At 37.7% G+C, this 27,780-nt stretch overlaps 1 protein-coding gene and 1 long non-coding RNA gene across 5 annotated transcripts in view; both read left to right on the top strand.

Moving 5' to 3' along the window:
* LOC110439575 (NLR family CARD domain-containing protein 3) overlaps window positions 1-20,343 on the top strand; it is a 25,928-nt gene extending 5,585 nt beyond the window's left edge. For all 4 annotated transcript variants that reach the window (XM_073948219.1, XM_073948218.1, XM_068220253.2 and 1 more), the window contains 6 exons: window positions 2,852-3,047; window positions 3,135-4,914; window positions 6,196-6,369; window positions 6,625-6,798; window positions 18,268-18,314; window positions 19,729-20,343. In XM_073948219.1, the coding sequence (XP_073804320.1) occupies window positions 2,852-3,047; window positions 3,135-4,914; window positions 6,196-6,369; window positions 6,625-6,798; window positions 18,268-18,314; window positions 19,729-20,252 (2,895 nt within the window). In that variant the 3' untranslated portion in view covers window positions 20,253-20,343. The remainder of the gene's footprint in view (window positions 1-2,851; window positions 3,048-3,134; window positions 4,915-6,195; window positions 6,370-6,624; window positions 6,799-18,267; window positions 18,315-19,728) is intronic.
* Window positions 1-27,780, top strand: part of LOC141381964 (uncharacterized) — a 1,176,553-nt gene that overhangs the window by 1,057,708 nt on the left and 91,065 nt on the right. The gene's annotated exons all lie outside the window — the stretch shown is intronic.

The following is a 27,780-nucleotide window of genomic DNA, read 5'->3' on the forward strand; positions in this document are numbered from 1 at the left end:
GAGGTCCGGCCAGTTGGTCCAATGACGGTATTCAATGGTGGATGAAGGTTCACTGCATGTTCGGTCTTTCCAGTGCACAATGTTGATTTATATTAAACTTAACTCATATCTGACTCCAATTTTAGTATGAGGTGGTTTAGAATATTAATATATTTATCCTCGTTTTATCTGACTTCAATTATAAAGCATTAAGAAGATTATATCAATATATAATTTAGATAAATGTTTGAACCTTTTGTCTTCACTAGTAACTATCACATCCGTTCATTCGGGTGCTCATGTCGCTCAGAGAAATCGCCTCAGCCGACCGTCCCTCACGGTCACACTCTGGTCAGTCTTGAATATTAAACAGAGGTAATTGACTAATACTTTAGATGGCCGCTACCAGCGCGCTCGTTCTAAAATACTTTAGTTAGTCCCGCTTAGATGTACACCTTTGAGTTAAGACAATCATCATTTCTAATTAGAGGTTAGGGCATTATTATAAATTTACCCGACTACTGGACTCTATAGTAACTTTGGTTTTCACCAAGCCCATGGTTTCCCATATGAACTTAATTTAGAATAATATTACCTTCAAACAAAGGTTGGGTACCCAATCTAGGTTAGTCGTGCAACAACTTGTTGACCTAGACGGAAATTAACACCCTTTCCACCTAAGTACACTTGAATCAATATCAAGAGTCAGTCGGATCCCTAAAACACAATTAGTGTGCCCAATGCTCCATCTCAACTGGATTTTAGTCCATCTACTTACCTGACGCAAGACGTGCGGAAACAAGGATTCAGCGTAATCTACTAGAACTAATAATTACAGAGTGAGCAAAATATGTTCAAACATAACAATTTATTAGTCAGGTAAATGTATTATGCCAATTCAGTCAGTCAATTCATAAATGATCAATACAAAACATCAAATTATCAAAGATAAATCCAAGATGAAAAGATGCATACCTGACTTCAAATTATACATAACGTGGAGCGTAAGCTCCATGTTACGGGCTGATCTGGTTAAGCAGAATCGCCCTGAGCCTTTCTCAAACCTTACCTTAAAGGGTCACGAAACACCAAAACACATTTTTTTGAGCTGTTGACAGTCGTATATGTGTCCCACACTGCTAAAAACACTATTAGGACACCTATATTTCACTAAAAAGTGTAAATTGGTTGTTTTTGCGTTATTGCAAGCTAATTCGTACTTCCGGTTTGAAGCAAATTTTTGAAGCTGCGTCACGGTCATGACATAATAGCGTGTATTCCAGCGTGCAGACTGGGCGTCTGTGCCAGAGTGTGTCTTATTACGTCTTACAGTGTGCTGCATTAATGCATGAGTAAGGCTTGGTTCAAACCAATCAGCGCGCTCTATTGTGCAACTTCATTAATATTCATTACTGTCACAGTGTTTAGACGACACTCACACCACGTTGTATTGGCAAACCAAGCGTAAAGTGTTGCTTTTATAATTTGCTGCAGTTAAGTTTTGTTTTCATTTTCTCTCTGTGAGAGCTCAGACTCACGTGTGGATTAACCGTGTACGCAACGTTCGACAACAATAACTTGCGTGTCTAAGGAGGATTATTGTGTACCTGAGAGCTGTTCTCATCTGCAAACGCTAAGATCCGGATTCGCTTGTAGTATTCTCTTCATAAAGACGCGGCTCTAGTTGCTGGTGATTGTCCTGTCTCTACAGATTTGGTAAGTGAGCGAGCAGTGCTCTTTGTTTATTCAGTTTGTTCGTATCGAACTAAGTTAACCATTGCACCGAGTGTAAACATGTTAGCACCACAACCAAACTTTAACCTCGTGTAGGGTTTTCACCACATTTGGTGACCGGAATAACACACGCGGCTTTCTGACGCTTCCTGCCGTGTGCATCTAAGTTTCCGGGAAATGCAGAGGTTTTTATTCTCTCATTCGCCGTGCGGTATTAAACATTGCATGAAAAATACACGCATAGAGCAGTTCCTCGAATCAAATATTTCGTTTGTCGCGAGGGGCATGAATGAATTCCCTGAATGAAAGAGCCAAACTGCAGTTAAAGTCCACCATTTAATAATTTGGCAAATAATTCGACTACAGATGTCCATGTAGGTTAAACCCCATCACTTTCTACTGTGTGTGTGAATTTTGACTCTGAAACTCGCGCGTGCCCAAATAGACACTCCCACACCATCCCACTTTTCTTCCTCCGACACTCCCCCCTAAACAGAGCTGGACACGCCCACTTTTCTGGCTTTTTCCAAAGTAGAGGTGTGAAAACACCCTGCTGAAACGAGGGGGTTTCATGGCCCTTTAAGTAATCCAAGAATTCCCTCAAGGAAAGGGGTGTGTGCATAACAAAAGGAATTTGCATTTAGCGCTGCCTGTGGAAAAGTCACACCCTTCACAGTGGTTCAAAAGATGCCTGAAGTTATATATTTATTGTTTTGATTATGTCTATTTCTGAGAGAATGAGACCATTGTACCAGTCGCACTGAGACATTTCAAATGACATCAAACATGATAAATAAAGTCACTTTGGTTAATTTAGAACATTCAAACATTGAAATGACCATATGTGTGAGTTGGGGTGGTTGAAGTCGAGTTTCAGCAGACTCAGATGCAAATGCAGCAGGAGCTGGTTTTTCCCGCATTCCCACCTGCTGGGTTGTGGAGTCAATTGTCTCTGTTTTCAGCTCATGTTTGAATTGTCAAAGACATCAAAAATATTTGCAATATCTCAACTCTTAGACAAGCATCTTAGTATAAAATGTGTTTTTAATTATTGAGTAGTTTGTGGATGAACAACTGTATGCGAATGCATGTTTTGGTTAGTGTTTTTTTTGTCTTTTTTCCGTTTCTTCAATCATAGAATCTTGAAAGCAAAATAATCAGATTCCTGAAGAATGAACTGGAAAAGTTTAAGAAAATTTTACAAGCAGAAAACAAACAATACTTTGTAAAGGGCTATAATGAGAACAGAAGCAGAATCACAGAAGCAGCTCTTGATCTCACACTCTTCTTCCTGAGAGAGATGAAGGAAGATGAAGCTGCTGATACTCTCATGGGTAAGAGACTCATGGCCATCTGTCAGACTGTCACGTACTAATATAGCTGAAAAAGTCAACACTAAAACTATCTGCTCCTGTGTTTAGATGAGCTGTTCTTCATTAATCAGCTTAAATGTAGCCTGAAGAAGAAATATCAAAGTGTGTTTGAAGGAATTGCTCAGCAAGGAGACTCCACACTTCTGAATAAGATTTACACAGATCTTTACATCACTCAGGGTGCGAGTGAACAGGTCAACACTGAACATGAGATCAGACAGATTGAAGCTGCGTCCAGACATCATCAGTCACTAGAGATACAGGTTGAATGCAAACATTTGTTTGAAGCAGCTGAACAAGACGAGCAGATTAAGACTATCCTGACAAACGGAGTTGCTGGCATCGGGAAATCAGTCTCTGTGCAAAAGTTTGTTCTGGATTGGGCTGAAGGGAAAGAAAATCAAGACATCAGCTTCATATTTCCTCTTCCATTCAGAGAGATGAACTTAAAGGAGAAAGAAAGACAAAGTTTAAAAGACCTCATAACTCAGTTTTTCCCAGAGACTAAAGGACTGAACCTTACAAGAAGCACACGATTCAAAGTCCTGTTCATCCTTGATGGATTGGATGAATGTCGTCTTCCTCTGAACTTTGCTGGTAATGAGACGTGTCGTGATGTATCTTCAGCAGTCTCTCTGGATGTTCTCCTGACGAACCTCATCAAGGGAAATCTGCTTCCTTCTGCTCTCATCTGGATCACCAGCAGACCAGCAGCTGCCAGTAAGATTCCTGCTGACTGTATCGACCGGCTGACAGAGATACGAGGATTCAATGATGCCCAAAAGGAGGAGTACTTCATGAAGAGACTCACAGATCAGAATCAGGCCAGAGAAATCATTGATCACATTAAACAGTCAAAGAGTCTCTTTATTATGTGCCACATCCCAGTCTTCTGCTGGATTTCAGCCACTGTTCTCCAGAACATACTGAAACTGAAACACAGGGCTCATGCTGAAATACTGCAGGAATCTCCCAAGACTCTGACACAGATGTACACACACTTTCTCCGCTTTCAGATCCAGCAGAGCAAAAGAAAGTATGATGGAGAAAACACAGCAGATGTCTCCTGGGATCCAAACCTCATCCTTTCACTGGGGAAACTGGCCTTCCAGCAGCTGGAAAGAAACAATGTGATCTTCTATGAGAGCGATCTGAAAGACTGTGGCATTGACGTCTATAAGGCATCGGTGTACTCAGGCATGTGTACCCAGATCTTTAAGGAGGAGACGGGAATCATTCTTGGTACCATGTACTGCTTTCTTCACTTGAGCATTCAGGAGTTCATTGCAGCGCTTTATCAGCATCTGATTCTAGACAACAACAAGAAGCATGGATGGTTTTTTATACAGAAAAGCAGAGATAAGTCCATGATTGATTTCCTGAAGACTGCAGTGGTCAAGGCTCTGGAAAGTGAGAATGGACATCTGGACCTTTACCTTCGCTTCCTTCTCGGTCTGTCACTCTCGCCTAATCAACAACTCTTACGTGGCCTGTTGTCACAGCAGGATGACAGTGATCATAGCAAAGAGGAAATAATTGCCTACATCAAGCAGAAACTTGAAGGGAATCTGTCTCCAGAGAGATCCATCAATCTCTTCTACTGTCTGAATGAACTGAACGACCAAACTCTGCTGAAAGAGATTCAGTCTCACCTCAGTAGAGGAAGTCTGTCATCTGCTCACCTTTCACCTGCCCAGTGGTCTGCTCTGGTCTTTGTGTTGTTGACCTCAGAGGAGGAGCTGGAGGAGTTTGAGCTGCAGAAATTCAAAAAATCAGATGAGTGTCTCATCAAACTATCAGCAGTCGTCAAAGCCTCCAGAAGAGCTCTGTAAGTCAAAGTCCTTCTTTCTGCTGATATTAAATAATACAATATTTCATTTTAATGAACATGCACAATATTGATATTGTCAGCACTTCAAAATACTGTGAATAATTGTTTATTATTTAATATTTTAGTTTTACAGGTTTTTAATAACATTCAGATTAATTTATTGGCAGTGGTTGTTTAAGGGTTGTTTAACTTAACTGTCAGAGGGACAATACTCTTGCTGTACAAGACTGATCTAAGTCAGCAAATACACCTCTAGGAAAAAGAAGTATAGGCCAAGTATAAAAGTATACTTTAAGTATATTAATATCAATATCTATCTCCCAGAGGCCCAGAAAAATACACCGCAGTGACAAACGCTTCACACTTTGTTGATAAAAATACATTTTTAGCTTAATGCTTGTACAGTTCAAATAATTGTTTAGCTATATACAGCTGTCATTAAACTAAACAAATGAACAGTGTCAGTGTCAGTCTGAACAGTTGCCACAACCCAATCCCCCCACCCCCAAACTGTAAAACCTAGTGCAAACACTGCAATTAGCATCTAAAAAGTATATAGGATTGTGACTTAAGATCCACAACAGATAGATCACAGCACCATACCAGCTGGGGGCATGGCAGCCATCTTGTAAAGTGACTCTGTGCAGGCAAACAGTTTGGGGAGGTACTCGGGGTTAGCAGCCATGACAGGTGTTGAATCCACAGGATTTTAGAGTATGGAAACTGCTGTGCCTGAGATTGCTGAATCTGATGTATTATAGAGCATTGAAACCATTGTATTAGAGAGAACTAAAACTGTAGACATGGCCCTGAGGAGCTGTAGGCAAGATTACAGAGAAGGCAGTCCTTATAACTGGTATGAAGAAATTTTTATAAACAGTGAATAATATATTTATTTATTTTCTATATTTCTGTTACATATGCATCTGTTTCATATTATTTTGTAAAGTGTTTTGAGATGCAACTTTTTAAAGATGCTACAGAAAATTATACTTATAAGTGTGTTCATTAAAATAATAATAAATTATTTTTAAAATGTATTACTGTTATTACTATTAATTATTTTACTGTTTTGAAATTTTAGGCATTTAATAAAGAGTTAAACATCTAAAGGAAGCCATTTAACTGTGTTTTATAGACATGAATTCTATTCAAAGCTCAAATTATTAGTTGTACTTATTAATAAGTGAAGTTATAGCAGTCACTACAGTCATATGTGCCCTAAACTATTAAACACACCAGATTAACACATACATATTGTTTTTGTCCTCTACACAGGCTACAGTGGTGTAATCTCACTGTTCAGTGCTGTAAGAGTTTGTCTTCAACTCTACAATCCTCAAAGTGTGTGCTGAGAGAGCTGGACCTGAGTAACAATGACCTGCAGGATTCAGGAGTGAAGCTTCTCTCTGATGGACTGAAGAGTCAACACTGTAAACTGGAGACACTGAGGTAAATGATTGTCCACTCAACAATAACTACAGTCAGACAGTTTCATATTAGGGCTTTTGAGTAATAGTCTGTTGAGTGTGTGAATGTGTTTGCTGGTGTCAGAGCTTGATCAATAAGGCAATAAGGAGAGCTGATCAGGATGTGTGTGTTCATCACTGCGGGTCACATAAGCAGAAACAGCAGTCGGCATCTTCACAACACAAAGAGATGTGTGATTGTCCAACTGTGTGATGTGGACTATTGCTGTGTTTGTAGATTGTCTGGCTGTATGGTGACAGAGGAAGGCTGTGGTTTTCTGTCTTCAGCTCTAACTTCAAACCCCTCACACCTGAGAGAGCTGGATCTGAGCTACAATCATCCAGGAGATTCAGGAGTCAAGCTGCTCTCTGAACAACTGGAGGATCCAAACTACACACTGGACAAACTCAAGTATGTGGAGCATTACCGCCCTTGTGTTTTACACTTAGTAGCTTTAAGAAGATACTGCTTGTAGACTATTACAATCATGTCAATAAAGAGAAAGTAATTCAGTATGAAATTAATCTTAATCTGTAAAGTGTTGGATTGTATTTGGTCAGTTGTGACATTAATTGGGACACACTGCACAGTTTCAGCATTTGAGCTGAGCAGAGAAACTTTTTCATTTTTACTGAAGAATCCTACACTATCAGGTCAGGAATAGGTTTGGGTGTTGACAATCGATTCAGATTCTGGAATCAGACTCTTAAAATAATGTTCAGATATTATAAAATTAACATTTTGATTCCCCTATAAATTCCTATGCCTTTTATTTTTTCACTTGGTAATTTGCCAGGAACTTCCAACTTGATGAGCAGCTTTAATAATCTGAACATAGTTTAGAGATGGACTGCAACATGTGCTCAAAGGCTGCATGTGCTGAAGAATGATGGCAAAGCTAAGTGTGATCACTGTAATAAATGAATGTTGCAGCAGGGTGTCTCCATCAACATGAGCAGTATCTGCGCTCGCTTCACCAACAGCAGATTAAAAGAACGCACTCTGTTACATTTATTGTGCATCACACTGTAACAACAAGTGTTTTGTATTGTAGTTGTAGCTTAGCAGCTCAGTCCTAGCTTTTGTTTAGGTCTTAAGGTTAATCTAAACAAATGGTTTCACACATAGAAAATGGCTTGAATCCTATATAAAATTCAAATTAAAGATCAGATTTGATAGAAAAGACCTACAGTACCATTAAGATTTTGACACTGTTAAACACTGTGAAAAACTCACACCTGAGCAATGCATGTGACTTCATTCTCCATATAAGTGGCGTCTTTAAGCTGCAGCTCCAATAAAAGCCTTTTATCTAAAGTATTAAAGACATTACTGTAGTCCAGCACATTCTCCTTTGTCATTTCATTGTTAAGACACACAACTTTTTTATTTTTTCAGTTTTATTTGTTTTGCTTTCATTTTATGTCTGTAATGTGTAAGGTTTGGGTGGCACAGTGGGTAGCACGTTTGCCTCGCAGCAAGAAAGTCGCTGGTTCAAGCCTTGGCTGGCTCAGTTGGCATTTCTGTGCAGCATTTGCATGTTTTCCCCGTGTACACGTGGGTTTCCTCCGGGTGCTCCGGTTTCCTCCACAACTCCAAAGACATGTGGTATAGGTAAATTGAGTAAGCAAAAAAAAATGACCGTATTGTATGAGTGTGTGTATGGTTGTTTTCCAGTGATGGGTTGCAGCTGGAAGGGCATACACTGCGTAAAACATGCTGGATACGTTGTCAGTTCATTCCACTGTGGTGACTTCAGATTAATAAAGAGACTAAGCCAAAAAGAAAATTAATGCATGAATGTTTAAGGTTTTACCAAAATCTGGTTAAATTTTGTCAACAGCCCCTTAAGAAAAATTATTCCCAGGAAAAAACACATGATGTGTTCAATAATTATTTCCCCCACTGTACTTATTAAGGGCTGTATTTTAACGATCTAGGTGCAAAGTCTAGAGCGCATGGTGCAAAAGCATTAAGGGCGTGTCCAAATCCACTTTTGCTAATCACAGTGTTGAGTGTTATTAACAGTGTACAAATAACAGTGTTATTTGATAATAACAGTGTTGTTGTTATTCTCTCAATGAGTTATGGGTTTGTTTTAAGCATAACACGCATTAAACCAATCAGAGACTCATCTCCCGTTCCTTTTAAAAGTCAGTTGCGTCATTTGCTATTTACACTGCAGACTTTGTAAGTGGAAAAACGTCCCTAGCGAAAAAACGGTTAAACTGGCCATCTGCAGCGCGAGGAAAAAGAACAAGCTTCCTCCATTCAGCCTTTTTACTTTCTCTTTATTTTACTTTTACTCTCTACTTTTCTCCTTTCGTTGATAAGAAAATGATGTTGTACGCACTCCACTGAAGAAATCCATTAGCCTAAACAAAATGAATTTCATGTTAAGGGCAAAGGTTTGTTTCAAAACTATTTCTAAATTCAGTTCTAATTTCCAGCAAACAAATAAATGAACAATAATAATTGTCACATCCTTCTGTGACCACCTGAGGGCGGTGTAGTGCACTAGGACTCTGTAGGTGCTACAGCGTCCCAGGAAAAAAACTACATATTCATACATGCCCCGCGCACACACCGGAACACCTACACTGACCTGTCATCATATCTGTTTTGTGTTGCCGTTGCCGTTGACACCCAAAACAATCTGGACTATTTATACAACTATTTCACCACAGTTTGTCATCGCGTCTTTTGTCTACCTTGTCTGTCTTGTTCCCAGTGCCGCAGTAAGTCTGATATTCTGAGTCGTTCCTGATCGTGTTTTTGTATTTTTGCTTAGTCTAGTTTTTCGAGTTTTGTTTCCTGAGCCTCGTCTCTGTTTTAGTTTCTGGTTTTGTCGTTTGTTTGTTACTTTGTATTTTGATCACCTCGTTGTTTCACTGTAAATAAATATCTGCTCTTGGATCCGCACCTTTTTGTTTTTGTTCCTGTTTTGATCACGCCAAACGTGACAATAATAGAGTGTGTTAAAAAAAACCGAGTTATATCCAAACGCGTTCTTTTCTTATGCCCAATATGGTGATGCAGATGTCTCCTAAACCTGAAGGTGGACAAAACTAAACTTGTTTTAATAAAACAAATATAGATATTGTTGTAAAAAAATAAATGAGTGAAAAGAGAAGAAGAGAACCCAGTCCAGGGGCCTCATGTACGAAGACTTGCGTGGAAATCTTACTAAAACATTGCGTACGCACAAATCTGTAAATGTGCGTACGCAGAAAAAAATTCAGATGTATGAAACACTGCGTACGCCGAATCTCACGCATATTCTTTTGTACATCTGAATGAACGTGAAACTGAGCGCAACATGCACGAGCACAAAACCCCTCCCTGCCTCCTCCCCCGTATGAATATGCTAATGACTATGCTAATGGAAAAACCCAACGAAAAAGCAACGGCAAAAGCAAGCAAAAAGAGAAACTTTGAACAGAATGTGAATTGGAGGAGCTGCTTTCGGAGGTAGACCAGAGAAAAGCGGTGTTATTTGCAAGTTTGTTCTCCGGAATTAACAACAAAAGAAAAAAATAGAGTGGGAGAGTTTAGCTGATACGGTTAACACAGTTGGGTCTGAACATCGCACTGAGTGCATTTAAAAAAGAAATAGTGTGGTTTATATCTGTAAAATGTTGCAATACCCTTAGCAGTCTCAGTGGCGCACCACATAAGAAGCATGTGATCATGTTTTGACACGTTTGAGCATAAACTCGGCTCGAATCCAGCGTCTGATGAACTCTTTCTTCTTTTTTTCCCCGCTACATATCAGATTTTGCCCACTATTTATCACGAGAAAGACAAGTAGGAATCATCAATAAGTTTGTGCATCATATTTTATTTGCACATTTATTGAATGGAAATGTTTCTGATTCACGCATGCAAATTTATCTTCAGGTAGTGTCTTTATAGCAATGTGCGTGCAGTAGATTGCTCAGATTACATTGGAAAAACAGGCGACCGCTGCAAATTGTGCTTTAATGTTTAGCTGGTCAACTGTATGGTATGGAAATCTTACATACCTACTATATGAACCCGTCTCATACAGCTGCCATTGCAAGGATCAGACACTTTGTAGAGAGGAATTTAACACAACTGCCTCTAGGAGTCGCCAATGGAAATAAAACAGACACGCACAAAAAATGTGCGTACGCCTGCCAGAAAGCTGCCGTGAAGCTGCGCACATTCCCACGTTCAGTTCATTGTTAGTAAATCCAAACGTGAGCGATTCTGAGCGTGAAACTTGGTGTACGCAAAGTTTTTGTGCGTACGCAGCGTTGATACATGAGGCCCCAGGAGACTTGAAACAAGCAGAATTCCTTTATTGAGACGTGTTGGATAATCTGCAGTCATACAGCGTCTTTAAGATGTCCATGTGTCTTCAAGAGCCGACTAGAGGTCCGCAGTCTTCAAGTTCTTTCACAAGTCTCTCACAAGTCTGAATTAAGACAAATATTTCATGTCTATATTGTGTTCTTAGGAGGAGGGGTTATGGCTAAACAAAGCATGCAAATTAAGAGTTGTGGTCGGCAGGGTAAACTGCTTTTTCAGGCCTGGTCTCATCATGTTCTGGAGACAGAAACCGCCTGACCAGTTGATCGAAAAGAGAAAACAATAGACACAACCATGCTGTGAAACTGACAATTTGCATTACTTTGGCTTAACCTGTAGTCAGAATGACAAAAGGTTAATGTCCCTCCTAGCTGGGATGTTAATGAAATGATATAATTAAAACCAGAGAATATAACTTTTTAGTTATTCGTAGATTATTGTTCATTTGGAATTAGATGATAGAAATTTATATTTCCATAGTATGCTTAAACTGAACAATACTGCTAATAGTAATAACATTTTACAAAAGCAAACTGTCATTAATAAACTGAAAAAAGCCCTGAGATGGAGGCAGTGGTTTTTATATTTATGTAGAAAATAATCTTTTTTTGTAACATTTTAATCCTTACATTTTTTTCATATGTAAAGATATTTGTGTATTGCTCTACATCCTGTGTGTATTAAGCAATATGTAAGTTTTAGGCATAGGCGCATAACTAACCGCATAGGTGCATAACTAACACGTTCTGCGCTGGACTTTAAACAAGCTTTTACTTGGTCAATGGTGCAGTCTATTTCAGTTTCTTAAAATAGCAATGCGCCAACAATGCACCTTAACACACCTCCTTTATAGACCAGCACACCTACGAATCCACAAAGTGGCGCAAATGGATTTGCTATTTTAACAACATTGTACAAAACATAAAAATTAGGGTTAGGCTGGTGTTGGAATTTACATCAATTCCTTCCTTTTCTTCAGTGTCAAAAATCGTAACAATTAATTGGATACAAATGAATAATTTGATTCACAGAATTCTGTTATCCTCTATGCAATGCAAAAGATACAATAAGGAGGTGCACAAGCGTTTTCATATCCTGACTTCAACTTATAAAGGCAGCTGATATTAACAGGTGGAGTTTAATGAAATTTGCATTTGTCAGTCCCCAGGTGAAAAAAAAATAATAATAATTAAATGCAATTAAAATACAGTTAAATACCAGCAAATACATTTTTAGTAAATTGTTATTTTTGTGTTCAATAAAAGTTTGATGGTTTTACACTAAATATACTAATTAAAAGTGTGTTTATACTTCAGTAGGTCTTTAGTTCACTTGACTAAAGTATACTAAATACCAGTAATACTTAAATAAATTTTTAGCGTACTACAATAAAGTGTGTTTTTCGAAAGTGTGCTTTAAATGCTTTAAACATTAGTTGATTTTTAGTACACTGTTTACATACTAATCCTAAGTTTAAAATAAGTTAATATATTAAAAATCTATTAGTAATGTATTGTAGTAGAAGTACATTTTCCCAAAAAATGTACTTAAGTACACTTAATGTGAATGCACTATTATCACTAACACTTAAATTGATTTTGAGTGTGGTAATTTTAAATTTACAATACATTAAATTGACCTTATAAAAAATCTATTTGTAATGTATCATAGTAGAAGTACATTTTCCCAAAATAATTTTAAGACAGTATTTAGCACACTTTTTTTTTTTTTTTACAATTTGTATATTCTTTTAATATATTACTATTATACTTTAAATTAGTCATAAATGTATTTAAATGTTTAAAAGTAGGGTTCAAGTGTATTTCTAGTTGTAACTAAATATATATATTTTTTTAAATACAGATATAGTATGTTAAAAGTACATTTTAGTTCAATTTCAGAGTGTCTCAATAGCACAGTTGAGTACACTTAGATGGTATTAAGTTTATCTTAACATATACTTAATACTATCTTTTAGTACATTAAGTACAAAATTAGTGTGTGAAAATAGAGCACTTTTAGTACATTACTGAAAAGTGTACTAAATATACTTAAAGTGCATTTTAGTGCACTTTTTTTTTTTTTTTTTACCAGGGTCATTGTTCAGTCCTCTTTTTCTATGAATTCTCTGCACAACAATAAAAGCATAAGACTTTGTGTGCTTTGTGTTCAGTTTTAACACCTTTCTATAGACAGAAAGTTCTGCAGAGCTGAATATAATTTTGCACCAGCATTTATCTACTTCTGCAAAAATGCTAATTAGTATACACAGCATCCCACACACAAAAGTAGAAGTTCAGTTAATATATGACCCTTACATGAACTTTACAAATAATTATTTGATGAAAATAAAAAGAGCCAAAAATAATAAAAAGATATAACACTGGTCTGAAAATAGCAACAAATTGTGCCATACATGTCAACAATGACATGCAAGTGCCTTATTGCACCGGGTGTATGATAGGGCCCTTAAACTGTAAAACCGATAAAGTGCAAATATAGGTCTAATAGATCAGAGGTAGAGGTAATAAGTTATTTATAATTTCATTTTTTAATGCACAAAGTAGGCTAGCCTATTCATAAAGTGTGGTTAATTGATCTGGAACTTTTAATCAAACATGTTGTAGTAAATTATAAAAGTTGCATCAATAGCCTAATGTGTCTCCTTTTTCCACTTTGTGATCAGATCGATAAAAATTTACCTGAATCCTGCATGAACAGGGCCTAAATTACTTTTTATTTATTTATTTATTATAAATTTTTATCGATTATTATTGATGAGCGGAATCAAATTGGTACAGGAATCATTAAAATTATACAGACACCCAACCCTAGTCAACAGTCTGTGTGTGTGAGGTTTTGGAGCATAATGAACATGACTAATATTTTAAATTTTGTTTTGCTGGTTAATGAACATAGAAATAAATAAAATATGAATACATAAAATATGAATAAGAATTAATTACATGATATAAATTATTTTAACAGTAAAATTCTGTACAATCTACAGTGAAACCTGTTAAATTAAATTGATGTAGAAATGAGAAAATAACTGATAGATCCAAACTTTGTCTTTGAGAAAGTGAGCAGTGTTCTGAGTCGACACAGAGTGTTAGAAATCTCACTATAAACCCTCATTCACTAGTCCCTAAATTAGTTGATCAGTATAGTCCACTAGACAGAGTAAATGAGCACACTTGAGTGAATTGAGACACTAATGAACACCTGCTGTTAACAAGAACAATCGATGAAGGAAAGAACAAGACACAAAACTACAGACAAATGAATGAAGAAAGAGGAGGATTAAACACCTCCACAAACAGCATTAGGAGCTTCACTGATGACACTTTGACTTGATTTCTCTCCTTTATCTACTAAACATCTTTAAACATTAACAAAGCTTTATATCTTTATTGAAGATGTTTGGACCTCACCATTGTGCTGATGCTTTATTTATTTATTTACTTTATCTGATCATTTACTCTTTCACATCAATGTTTCTCTGGCGTTTATAGCTGTGCTTGTGAAGCGGATCATTTATGACAAGAACAGCTCAAAGAATTTGACAGCTCAAAGAATTTGTACATGCTGAATGATCATAGATAATAAAATAGCTCTTATAGTTTGAGTCTATGCTGTTTTCTATTTCCACATCTGATCTTAAGGTTCTGTGTCTCATTTAGAAGCTGATTTTACAGCTGCAAACACACTATTGTTGATTTATTAATGCATCGATATAATAATAATAAAAATTCATTTTATTTATAAATGGCGCCTTTCTAGACACCCAAGGTTGCCTTACAATAAGCATCTGCAGACATGCTAAACAAATTAAACATTACTAAAAACAATCATTGACCAAACAAGTTAAAACACAATAGCTAACATAAAAGAACATGATAAAAACATGATTAAAAAAGTGTTAAGTAAAAGCCTGCTTAAAAAGATGAGTCTTTAGACGTGATTTAAAATTGTGAAGACTATCACTGCTCCTAAGATGTAGTGGAAGTGAGTTCCATAGCCAAGGAACCATAGAGCTAAAAGATCTGTCTCCCATTTTGCTCAATCGAGTGTGAGGTGGTACCAGGGTGAAGTTGTTGGCTGATCTAAGGGTACGAGAATGGGTGTAGATATGGAGAAGTTCAGTGAGATATTGAGGAGTGAGATTATGAAGTGCCTTGAAAGTTAGAAGTAATATTTTAAAATCAATTCGATACTTTACTGGAAGCCAATGAAGCTGATAGAGGAGTGGTGTGACATGCTCATGAGATGGGGTCCTAGAGATGACACGAGCTGCATGGTTCTGAACCAGTTGGAGTTTATGGAGAAGTTTGGAAGGAAGTCCAGAAAGAAGTGCATTACAGTAGTCTAGACGTGAAGTGACTAATGCGGGGATAAGAATGGCTGTGTTATTAGTTGTGAGAGAAGGGCGGAGACGAGTGATATTACGCAGGTGGAAATATGCAGTACGTGTAATATTATTAATGTGACCTTCAAATGAGAGTGTGCTATCCAAGATGACACCCAAACTCTTTACCTGCACGGAGGGAAAAATTGTATTGTTATCAATGTTTATAGTGAATTTATCAGCTTTATCCAAAACACGTTTAGTGCCAATGAAAAGGGCTTCAGTTTTGTCGCTGTTTAATTTTAAAAAGTTAGCTGAAAGCCAGATTTTTATTTCAGCTAAACATCTGCTCAAAGCAGGAGGAGGAAAAGAACAGGAGGGCTTGGTGGACAGGTAGAGTTGAGTGTCGTCAGCATAACAGTGAAATTTTATGTTGTATTTTCTGAAAATGTGACCAAGACGCAGTAGATATATGATAAACAGGAGTGGACCCAGTACAGAACCCTGTGGGACACCAGTAGTGACAATCTGCGATCTTGATTTAAAATCTTTAATTTGAACAAACTGAGTACGATCTGCAAGATATGACTTCAACCATAAAAGAGGGGTGCGAGAGATCCCTAGTGAGGCAAGCCTATTCAAAAGAACCTCGTGCGAAACCGTGTCAAAGGCTGCACTCAAGTCCAGGAGAATAAGAATTGACAGTAAACCAGAGTCTGCTGCCAATTGTAGATCATTAGTGATCCTGACAAGAGCAGTCTCAGTGCTGTGGTTGGGACGAAAACCAAACTGCAAGAGCTCAAACAAATTGTTATTAGCGAGATATTTATGAAGTTGAGACGCAACACATTTTTCCAGTATTTTTGAGACAAATGGCAAATTGGAAATTGGTCTATAGTTGGCCAAATTGGATGAATCAACTCCAGATTTTTTAGTACTGGGGTGATTACAGCAGTTTTAAGTAAAGATGGGACAGATCCAGAATCCAGTGATTTGTGAATAATGTTAGTAATCAGTGTGGACAATGATGGAAGACAGGTCTTAACTAAGCATGTAGGAAGTGGATCAAGCAGGCAGTTGGTGGTTTTAGATTTCTGTATATGACCAACTATTTCAGCGGTAGATGGTAAGGTGAAAATATCAAAAGAGAAATGTGTGATGATTTCAGAAACATTTTGGCTGATGTCAGGGGCTGAACTATTTGAATGTAATTGATGATGAATGTCCTTAATTTTTGTTTCAAAAAAAGTCAGGAAGCTGTTACACAACTCAGTTGAAGAAGAAAGTGATGTGTCAGGAAAACTTAATGATTTTTTTAACTACAGAGAAGAGAAATCTAGAGTTACCCTGACTAGATTCTATTCTGTTAGCATAATAGTCAGATTTTGCTTTAAGTAATGCTTCCTTATAATGATGAGCATGTTCTGTAAACATTTCTTTGTGGACAGTTAACCCAGACTTCTTATACAACCGTTCCAACCTGCGACCTTTAGTTTTGAGTTGATGCAGATCAGAAGTAAACCAAGGAGCAGAAACAGAAAAAGAGACAGTCCGGGTTTGTAAAGGTGCAAAAGTGTCCAAAATTTCAGATAGTCCATTATTGTAAATAGACACCAGAGCATCAGCAGAAGATGAGTCCACATTGTATGCAAAACTGTTAAGTACATCTGAAAAAATCAATGTTCTTAACGTTTCTAAATGTGATTGTCCGGGGTGACTGCAATTTAAAAACTGCAAGCTGAGCACAAAAAGACACTAGGAAATGGTCAGATATAAGAAGATCAGAAACAGTACATTTGTTAGGGATAATTCCAGAGCAACAGATGAGATCAAGGGTATGGCCTTTAGTGTGTGTAGGGAAATTAGCAAATTGCTGCATTCCAAAGCTGTCCAAACAAGATAAAAAGTAAATTGTATTAATATTGTTGCCAGCATCAATATGAATATTAAAATCACCCAGCATAATAACATTAGGAGACAAGGAGCACAGCTCATTTAAAAACTCAGAAAGTTCAGTTAAAAAGCTTGAATTGGTTTTAGAAGGACGATATATTGTAGCAAGAACAGTTGGAACTGCCCCATTAATTTTAATGATGACTGACTCAAAAGAGGGGTATTCAGACACAGTTACTTGAGATACCTTTTATTTCTCCTTATAGAGTATTGCCACGCCCCCTCCCCGTCCAGTAGTGCGGGGTTTACAAATGTATTTGTATCCTGGTAAAACAGCTTGGTTAAAATAATAGAAATCATCATGTCTTTGCCAAGTTTCAGTAAGACAGAGGAAATCAAACTTATGGTCAGACAGTACGTCTTGCAGCAGATGACTTTTATTAGATAACGAGCGAATGTTGAGTAGTCCAAAAGATAGATTGTTTTTGCATGCTTCGTTGGAAGCGGAGTTTGCTGGGTATGTGAGTACACTATGGTCTGTGGATGGTACTGACCTTGATCCCTGGTGACTGTTGGACGACCAGAAAGACCGTATTTGGGATGAGTCGTCAATGTTGTAGGACCGTCGTGATCCTCTGTGAATATATCTCCGACGCGGCCGGACCGCGATGTCAGGATGAAAGCGCAGCGTTGACGGAGTCTCCGAGAAGTGGGAGCGGAGTTGAAGAAGTTCCTCTGCCGAATACTGGAGTAGTAGCTCCGCAGGGCGATATACAGCAGCGAGGAAGATCCAGAGTGTTATGACCCGAACAAGCAGGTCAGGAGCTTTCATTGTCGTTTCATCTCTTCTCTGGGTTTGAGTTGAGTGACAGCTGCTGTGACAGGACAGTCACAAAGTCACGATAAGAACCATAAAGCAGACTGGTGCAGTGGAAAGTGCAGAGGTTTAGCATAAAGTGCTAGGCGTTATACAGTAGATGTACTGTCAACTGTGTAGTCGAGACAGAAGTTCTTTAAAAAGTTCTTTAAAAATATTCTCCGTGGGTAGCGGCAGCCAACAGCGCCAGCATGCACCCTAACCGGAAGTTACCCTAACATTTGGCTCTATTGATCATCTATTGATCATCTATTGTAGATCAGCCAATCAGAATCCAGCATTCAGATGACACTGTAAAGGTCTTATTGTAATGAATCTGCATAATGAGTGATGTTTGACCAGAATAATTCTGACTGTAGACCTGCTGAAAATAAAGTGTGTTTAGTGTTTGTTTAATAACTGAGTGTCAATCTGTGTGTGTTTACAGTCTGGATCATGGAGGAGAGATGAGGATTACAGCAGGACCTCGCAAATGTACGTCTATACACACACACACACACACACACACACACACACACAGACTTTCTCTGACTAGCTATGTTTCTATCCACCTATTTTTATGTACATTTCACGAGTTCACACTCAGATATTTGACTGAATAGAATATGCGTGTTTGGCATGCTGTCCAGAGAGAGGGCTCTGAGCTATAGAACACACTCTAACACCTCCGTGAAGTTGGGACCCCATAAAAAACAAATTAACCCTAAAACTATGCCATTCATTTGTGCTTTGTTTGTGCTGATTTGTACCGCAAAAAATGGACGTTAGTGCTGGTTTGGGGTCAGAGATATCATGCATTATTTTTTTTGACAAATAGTGTGTATTTGGCAGTGACGTCGCGGCTCCTGAAGTGTTTTGATTAGGCAATATCTAAACAATAAAAATAAATACAGTGTTTATTTTAACGGCACAAATCCAGCACAAACGAATGACACCAGTTTCGTGCAGTTTAGAGGAAATAATGGGGTAGAAATTGATGCATCCACACGAGGGATGCTGAAGTCAAAAGAAAACAGAAGTATGACGTGTTTGATTATTTATAGGGGTTTGATCTTGAGCTGATTAGATAATAAAATGATTGTCTGTGATGAATTAGCCTCTCCAAAGACTGATCTTGCTCCTACCAAAATTTGTTTATAAAACATCATTTTGGAGATACGCATAAAAAACAGTTAATGGAAATGCTACGATGTGCATAAATTTAGAAAATGCACATAAAAAACATATTAGCATAACTGAGTAGGAAAAACTTTTTATTCTGTTAGAAAAGATGCACATAAACTATGATGGAAAGACTTAAACTGCACGATTTTCAGTATGTGCATTAAAAAAAAGGTCATGTGATTTTGTTAAAAGAGATCATTTGATGATAATAATGTGTGTAAATAGAGAAACCAGCAGGCTGAGCACACTGTAGGACATCTAAAATGTTGTTTTGGTCATTCTTAAATGCCTTACCGTTTCAGTAGTAGTGTTATTATATTATTAATGACCTCCAGAATCAAGAGCGTCTGTGCTCCACGTCTGACACCTTTAAACGCTGTCGTGCGTTCACTGAGTGTCATAATTGCCTTCTGAGGCGCAAGTCATTTATTAGATGAAGAAAAGATTAGCAGAGCTTCTCCTACTGCAGCAAATTCAGTTTTTACCGTTGACATTTGGCGCCCGTTAATCAGGAAGTGACGATTTTGTTCGCTTTGACTCGTTGGATGGAAACACTGCTTTATTTGCATGTCTTTTATACGATAATCCAGTTTTGCGCATGAAGTTCATTTGCATTTTTGGATGGAAACATAGCTACTGTCTCTCTCTCTCTCACACACACGCACAGTGCTGTAGTGATTGTTGTTGTGTTATAATATATGTATGTGTCTCTTCTTGTGTTCAGATGCCTGTTTTCTCACTCTGGATCCAAACACAGCACACACTCAACTCATTCTGTCTGAGGAGAACAGAGAGGTGAAATGTGTGAGAGAGAAACAGTGGTATCCTGATCATCCAGACAGATTTGATTATTGGCCTCAGGTGTTGTGCAGAGAGAGTGTGTGTGGATGCTGCTACTGGGAGATTGACTGGAGTGGAAGTGTGTGTATATCAGTGTCATATAAGAGCATCAGGAGGAAGGGAGGAGGTGAAGAGTGTGTGTTTGGATCTAATGCTCAGTCCTGGAGTTTGAGCTGCTCTTCCTCCAGTTTCACATTCAGACACAATAACACACACACTGATCTCCCAGTAGAGCGACTCAGCAGTAGAATAGGAGTGTTTGTGGATCACAGTGCAGGAACTCTGAGCTTCTACAACATCTATACAGAAACAATGAGCCTCATCCACTCAGTCCAGACCACATTCACTGAGCCGCTCTATCCTGGGTTTAGGGTTGATTACTCTGAATCATCAGTGAAACTGTGCTGAAGACTGAAGCTGTGCTCACACTGTGAGATTTCAGCAACAATTTTGTTATCTGAGACAATTTTGGGAAATCATAAAAGATTCCTGAAATCCTAGGCTAAAATCTGTGATCTTTGATTGTGGGTTTGATATGTTCACTGACAGCCTGTTATGATCAGATTTTTTCTCCGATTAAGTTCTGGCAGGGTTAGAAGATTTCAAATCAGAGGTGGGCAAACAACGGCCCGCTGAACACTTTCATCCGGCCCGCGAGGGAGTTTTTAAAATGCTGCTTTGAGTAATGGTTTGGGTCAGAATTAGTAAATTAATGATGCAATTACAAGTAAATGCCATGTGATGGCAGTATTGGATGCAGTACAGTTAGTGCAACCAGTAGAATTAGAACACACTCTCAGATATTACGATGCACTCGACCGTTAATGAATGAAAATGAGGCAGGAGAAGAAAAACTGACTCTGATTGTTGTGTGTTTAAGGAAGAATAGACAACAAAGTACTTCTTCACCTATATTGGAAAGAAATCGGTAGGTCTAATATGCCAAGAAACTATTGCTGTTTTTAAAGACTACAACCTAGGGGGCTGATCACATCGAACATGTATTATGTGCAAAGGCGCCTCTTTTAAATGGTTTACTGAAGGTTTTGCGCACTGCTTATACGCCCTGCGCTTTGTTTTAACAGTTTGTTTTAAGCAGTTTGTTTTAACTGCTGCGCCTCACATTTTTACCGTTGCAGACTCCAGACATTGACACCCTTGCGAAGAGAGGGGACCAGGCTCATTGTTCACATTAACACACTCATAATAACATGACTTGGAATAACAAAGACTAAGATTCTTCTTCCGTTTTATCTCATTGTTTTATGATTGATACGAGCATATTTATAAAAGCTCAAGTGAGATTGTTATACATTTGACTGAAATTATATAACAATTGCTGGTTAAATGTGTTAATTTTTGTCATAAAATATATTTTCCATGCAAACATTCACTTTAAAAAGATCTTTTAACAAAGATTTGTGGTTTCATCAAGTTTTATGATGATTGATCTGTATATTCTAAAAGCAGTGCAAATGAGATTATTGTAAATTTGACTGAATAGTAAACTTTAAAAATTATTTTTAATGTGTTAATTTGAGATTTTTTCTATCAGACAATATATTTTCTATTCTCCACTGTCAAAAATATTACATTATTATATTTTATCAGAGATTATTTTATTGTTTTATGATGATTGATAAGTAAAAATAAATAGCAGTGCAAATTAATTTGACTTGTAAATTTGACTTATAATATTTCAAAAAAATCAGTTTTGTGTTAATGTGACACGTTTCTGTCAGATAATTACATATTCCATGCATACTGCCTCTATAAATAAAAGTTTTTTTTTTTGAAGAATTTGACGTGTAGCCCTTCACTTGGTTTGCAAAACTTGATGTGGCCCTCGAGTCTAAAAAGTTTGCCCACCACTGTTTCTAACACTTACCTGCAGTGTAACAAAAGCTGGGATGTGCTTTAATCCAAGAATCAATAGGAGCTCTGAATTTGATGACGCAATCCATGTGACAATTCAAATGTCAAGACAGTTTTTTTCTTCCCGGTTTTATTATTGAGACATGGGGCCCTATTTTAATGATGTAAGCGCAAAGCTCAAAGCACAAACACATTTAGGGCGTGTCTGAATCCACTTTTAAAATTTTAAGGAGGGGAAAACACGCTCTGCGCCATGGCGTATGATCTAAAAGGGTTGCGCTTATTACCTTCCATTAAACCAATCAGAGTCTCATAATCCATTCCCTTTAAGAGCGAGTTATGCGCATGGCAGATTCGTTATTAAGACTACATGGCGGGTTGTGGGAAGTCTGAACGCTTCAGTGGCGAGGAAACAGATCTGCTTGAGCGTGAGTTTAAAGCGCATGAGCAGATCATCTGTGGAACAACTCGGAATCCACCAAAGCTCCATGAGGTAAAAAGGGCGTGGGGAGAGATAGCAGCGACTGTGTCCTCGTCTTCTGGCATCATAAGTGTGGCTGTACAATGCCGAAAAAGGTACAATGATGTCAGAAGACAGGGAAAAACAAATCTCGCCGCTAATAAAAAACAGCAGGTGACCACGGGAGGAGGACCACCTGCATCCACTTTAGACCTTACGCCAGCGGAGGACATCGCTGCCTCTACTCTCAGTGCTGAAAGCATTGAGGGGTTATGTGGTTTAGAGGTGGGCGTGCAAGGTAATGCATTTTTTTATTAAACAAGATAAAGTAAAAAAAAAAAGAATTTGTACAAAACATTCAATGTTGAATAACTTTTATTTAAATAATTCAGCAACAATCATGAAGTGAATTATCTGCATTTTATGCAGCTCCGCTGGCTGAATATTCTGCTGTTCCTGGAGTTTCGCGACTGCGAACAGGAGGAGGAAGCAGGCCAAACATTTAAGTTTAGAATGTAAAGAAACGCGCACACACACACACACACACACACACACACACACACACGTACGATCGTGGCATCATTGCAATCTAAATAAAAATAAAATCATAAACTGAGTTTTTTTTTTATTCTTTAGGTCTACTAATTTGCAAAAAAATCCACTAAAATGCTTTGCTTGTACAGCAGGAAAAAAGCTCTTAATATTTGTACATTTCGAGAGCAAAGGCGTTTCAGGACCTGGGACATTGCTGTGTGTGTTTTAATGAAGAAATTTAAACAAAATGGCTGCCATTATATCCAGAGGTTAAGTCAAATGCAATATTTACACAGTTTAAAAGTAAAAAAAAAAAAATCAGCTTACTTGCAAGTCTACAGGTGAAGCAGCTCTTCTGCCAGCTGGTCTCTCCTCGCCCGTGCTGCTGCTTGAGAATTTAGATTATTTGGCATTGGCACATGCACTTCAGCTTCACGCCTTCTAAAATCCTGTAATCTATCCTCATTTGTGTCTAAGAGACATCCATGGCGTATGGCAATGTTATGCAAAACACAACATGCCACAAAGAATGCTCCGACCTTTTTAGGACTGTACTGCAGTATTCCCCTTGACTTGGCAAAACACCTGAAGCGCATTTTTAGCATCCCAAATGTATGTTCAATGACAGCTCGTGCTTTTGTGTGTTTTCGATTAAAAAACATCTCACTCACTGTTGTAGGCATGATATATGGGGTAATCAGCCATGTCTTTAATGGATAGCCATTGTCCCCTAACAGCCACCCGTCTGTGGAAGTGGAAGATTGCAGGAATGACAGAGTTGGCTAGAATAAAGGAGTCATGGCTTGATCCAGGATAGTTTGCAAATACATGTGTAACCACACACGTTGCATCGCAAATTACCTGGATGTTGATGGAATGGGTTCCTTTGCGATTAACGTAAATCAGACCGTTTTCAGATGGGGCACGTAGTTGCACGTGGGTACAATCTATTGCACCAACAACACCAGGAAACCCAAATTTAGCCCAGAACTCATGTTTAAGTGTATTTTGGCTTGCAGGTGTCACAGGGAATTTTTTTTCCCATATTTTTATTTTTCGTTTTCAGTTTGAACACATTGAAATACAACGTCACAGGGAATTTAATGAATTTGTGTGCATGTCGGACCAGGCTTGATGTTACTGCATGTATAGCCGAACTTACGGCAGGTTGGGATATGCCGCCAATAGAACTGAGGGAATGTTGAAAAGACCCGCTCGCAAAAAAATGTAGTGCAGCACTTTTACGGCAACGGGGAGTGCATATGGGCAAGATGCATTAGTTTGTAAGTCATCTGCCAGAAGATGACAAAGTTCGGTTACCTTGGGAGACCCTCGGCCTCCTCCGTCTCCCAATTCTTTGGCCCATAAGGTACTCCATTTGGCTAAACAGAGTAAATGCAAAACTACATTGGGCTACTGATAATTACTGATAAAATTTGTTATTGATCAAATAGGTACACTGAGGAGATCAATAAGAGATATTTTGCTCAAATTACATGTTCAGTAGTCGGCTGTTCAGTTGCTCACGTTGGATCCAAACTTGTATAGTTGGTGATACACAAACTCAACCAAAAAAGTCAGTTTAAATATATGCAAGTACTGGTCTGATTGGTCAAGTCATTAGCCAATTTCATGCATCATTACTGCAGATAGTTGAGCTAATTTGATGCATGCAATCGCTATCCATTATGTCATGTAGTCATTTTTTATTTTTGTACACAATAGGCTAATAATCTTTTATTATTACATATTCATTCTTTTTTCATATTTAAACATAACTTGTGCTGCGTATCATGTGTGTGAAATAAGCCACTTGTCGCATTGGAACTGCCTCTCACTAACGCGCTCTTTAAATAATCAGATATAACCTGCGCTCAGTGTGCTGGACTTTAGACCAACTTTCAGTCGATCAATGGCGCGGTCTATTTTAGTTGTCTCAAAATAGCAACGCGCCAGCATTACACCTCATTACGCCTCCTTGTTTAGACCAGAACGCCTACGGGCACACATATGAGTGCAAATTTATTTGCCATTTAAACAACATGGTGCAAAACGACACTTGCGTCAAGCTGAAACTAGCAAATAACATTGCTAGTTTCCCATTGCGCCGGGTGTATGATAGGGCCCATATCTTTCAAGATTTTTAGACAACACATTTATTGTATAATCATGCTGAACATCCTGAATAGTCTTTATTTGATTTGCCATCTCAGTAATTGTGGAGGCTGGGATTAAATGCTTTGCCTCCCAACCTAAAAAAAAATATAGCTAAATTGTCTATACAGTCACCTGGCTCTGCATCTTTATGTTGGTAAACGTTAGCATCAACTGTATCACCTACATCAATGACTTCAGGTAGAAAATGAGAAACAAGGGCTCCCTCACCTGGAGAAGACTGTTCTGCAACCCTAACATAGATGAATAGGTGAGATCTGGCTGCTTTTCCACCTATGATACATAGAGATATGAGATGAAAAAGATGTCTATATACTGAATTGCTTGGAGCATCCATTAAAAGGACAACTATCAGCCAAAACCAGCCCTTTCACATCTCCATACTCAGTGTTACAAAAACTCAAAGAACACTTTAGTTGTCAAGACACATTCCGGTTCCGAGTTTGTATGGCCCGCCTGTCTGGGTGTGTTGGTGACATTTGAACCACAAAGGAATTGAATGAGGAAAATTTTCTTCCACAATCTTTGTGGCCACACAAAAAAAGTTTGATGTTTACATGTCTGTGAGTTCTACAGTGCTTCAAATATTGAGACAATGAAACAAACTTAAATTCACAGACACTGCAAGTCAACATAACCACGGATTAAAAATGGAAAAACGTCACGTTATCTTTCCAAATCGCGCGCCTCACGCACACTTGCTTACGTTAAAATGGAGCAAAACCACAAATGACGACTTAGGGCTGGTCTTGATAACAAACGACATATAATTCATTCGGTAACGTTACCAATAAACATTTCATTGTGAGCTCAATGAATGCCAGTACGCTCACATTAACATCACAAATACCAACTAAACATAAATTGAATATAACATTAAATCATTGCACGAGATCACGAACGAGCATAGTAATGTACAAAAAATAAAAGGACGTTATAAATACACGTTATGGGTCTAAACAATTAAGAAAATAAATTAAATACATACTTTTTTTTTAACCACAGAAGCGCAAGACTGATCTTGCTATCGTCCTTCACTTGTTGGACGTGTGTGTGTGTGTGTGTGTGTGTGTGTGTGCGTTTGAAATGGCCTCTGGCTTAATCATGGGAAACGGTAATTTGTGTGGCTCATGATAAATGGATTTGAGTTTATGTGGTGTCTGAGCACCATCTGCTGTTAGATGTCGGTAGCGGGAGAGTGTTGCTTTCAGTTTCACTTTCATTTTGACATAAACAGCATTAAACGTTGTGCTTTAGATATTTTCATCAAGACTAATACCCTGTAAACATAATTTCTATTGACTGATATGATAAATGTAATGACTTTTCTGTTAAAAGAATAGTTTTGCCTTGTATTACTGCTCATTCATGATGGCTGAATTCTTAAAAGAGATTTGTGTTTCACTGTTTTACAAAAAAAGAATAAAGGAGACAGATCTTCAAACTGTATCTGTGGTTCTTTATACTTTTATGTTGCTGACAGTAAGGCAGCCAATCTTAGTGAGGCCAGTATAAACTTGTATTATTGAATGTCATTTCAAATGTCCTTTATTCTTGTGATTCAAAGCTGTATTTTCAGCATGGAGATCTGCTGTTTGTCTATGATCAGATGTTATTGGTACAAAATCACTAACAATGATTCTTACAATTATTAAAAATAAAGTTCAAAGCAATAGCTTTTATAACATTGCAAGATTTTATAACATTGTAGATGTATTTACAAATGTTTAAAGTATTGCAAATTAAAGCTATTATTTTGAAAAGTAATTGTTATAAAAGATTACTTTACTGCACACTGCTGTTCACAAAACACAGATGGAGATTTGAAAATCAATGTAAGCGATTTACCAAACGGCTTTATTTCAGAAAGTAAATTAAATAAATTACAGTAAAAACAATAGCTCAGCCATTAATTAAATTGACTTAAAGCTCTTTAGTTAACTAAGAAGTTCTATAGTGAACTACTGTCAGAACAGGTACTCCACCCTTCCTGATTCCTCGCCTGGTCATCGTCCTGTTCGTCTTCCTTTGTTTCTGTTCCAAGACCCACCACTGCACCCACAATAAAACAATAACCCACCACTGCAAAAAAAAAAAAGGCTAGCACTGTAAAACAGCATAGTGGTCTTGCACCCATTTGTTCAAGATTATGAAACTCTTGAAAAACATAGTGGATATTAGGTATATCCTGAAATATTACTGGCTCCACTGACATGAATATTCATGAGATTCTCCTGACTGTGGGCGTGTCCTCGAGACACAAACCACTGGAGCTGAAGATATCTGTGCAGCTTCTCTGAGCTCGAGTGTGTTGAAGGAAGATTTCGAGAAAGTATTAAGAAAACAAATGAGTATTGGAGCTATAAAATAAGAATTTAGATAACATTATGGGTCTATATATTTATACAGCACTTACAGATCTCTGTGTTAGTTCATATATTCTACAGGACACTTTACAATAAGACCTACATTAGATCAGTCAGTACTGGAACTGATATAACAAGCAACTCAAGATGATCAGGATGCTGAAACTAGCACAGAATATTACTGTTAGACACAACATTAGCTGAGCCCAGTGAATATACAAGGGAGAATCACATCAAGTGTTAAAAAAGATGAAAAAACAAGAGAAAATAAGACTTTAACTTAAGCTGAAATGTTGTTTTATTCAATATCTCATTTGACTTTACATTAAAATTCAGTTTTCTTTATCAAATATAAACTCATACACAAGACAATATCCAGTGAATTGCTTATACAACCAGCCATGACTTTACAGACAACAAGATTACAGATGAGAAATAAATTGCTGAATGAAATAAGAAATAAAATATAGACGAACTTTAGTCATAGGAAATATATCTGTAGAGATTAAAATAAACACATTAAACC

Source organism: Danio rerio, chromosome 4, assembly GCF_049306965.1.
Source record: "Danio rerio strain Tuebingen ecotype United States chromosome 4, GRCz12tu, whole genome shotgun sequence".
NCBI lineage: Eukaryota > Metazoa > Chordata > Actinopteri > Cypriniformes > Danionidae > Danio > Danio rerio.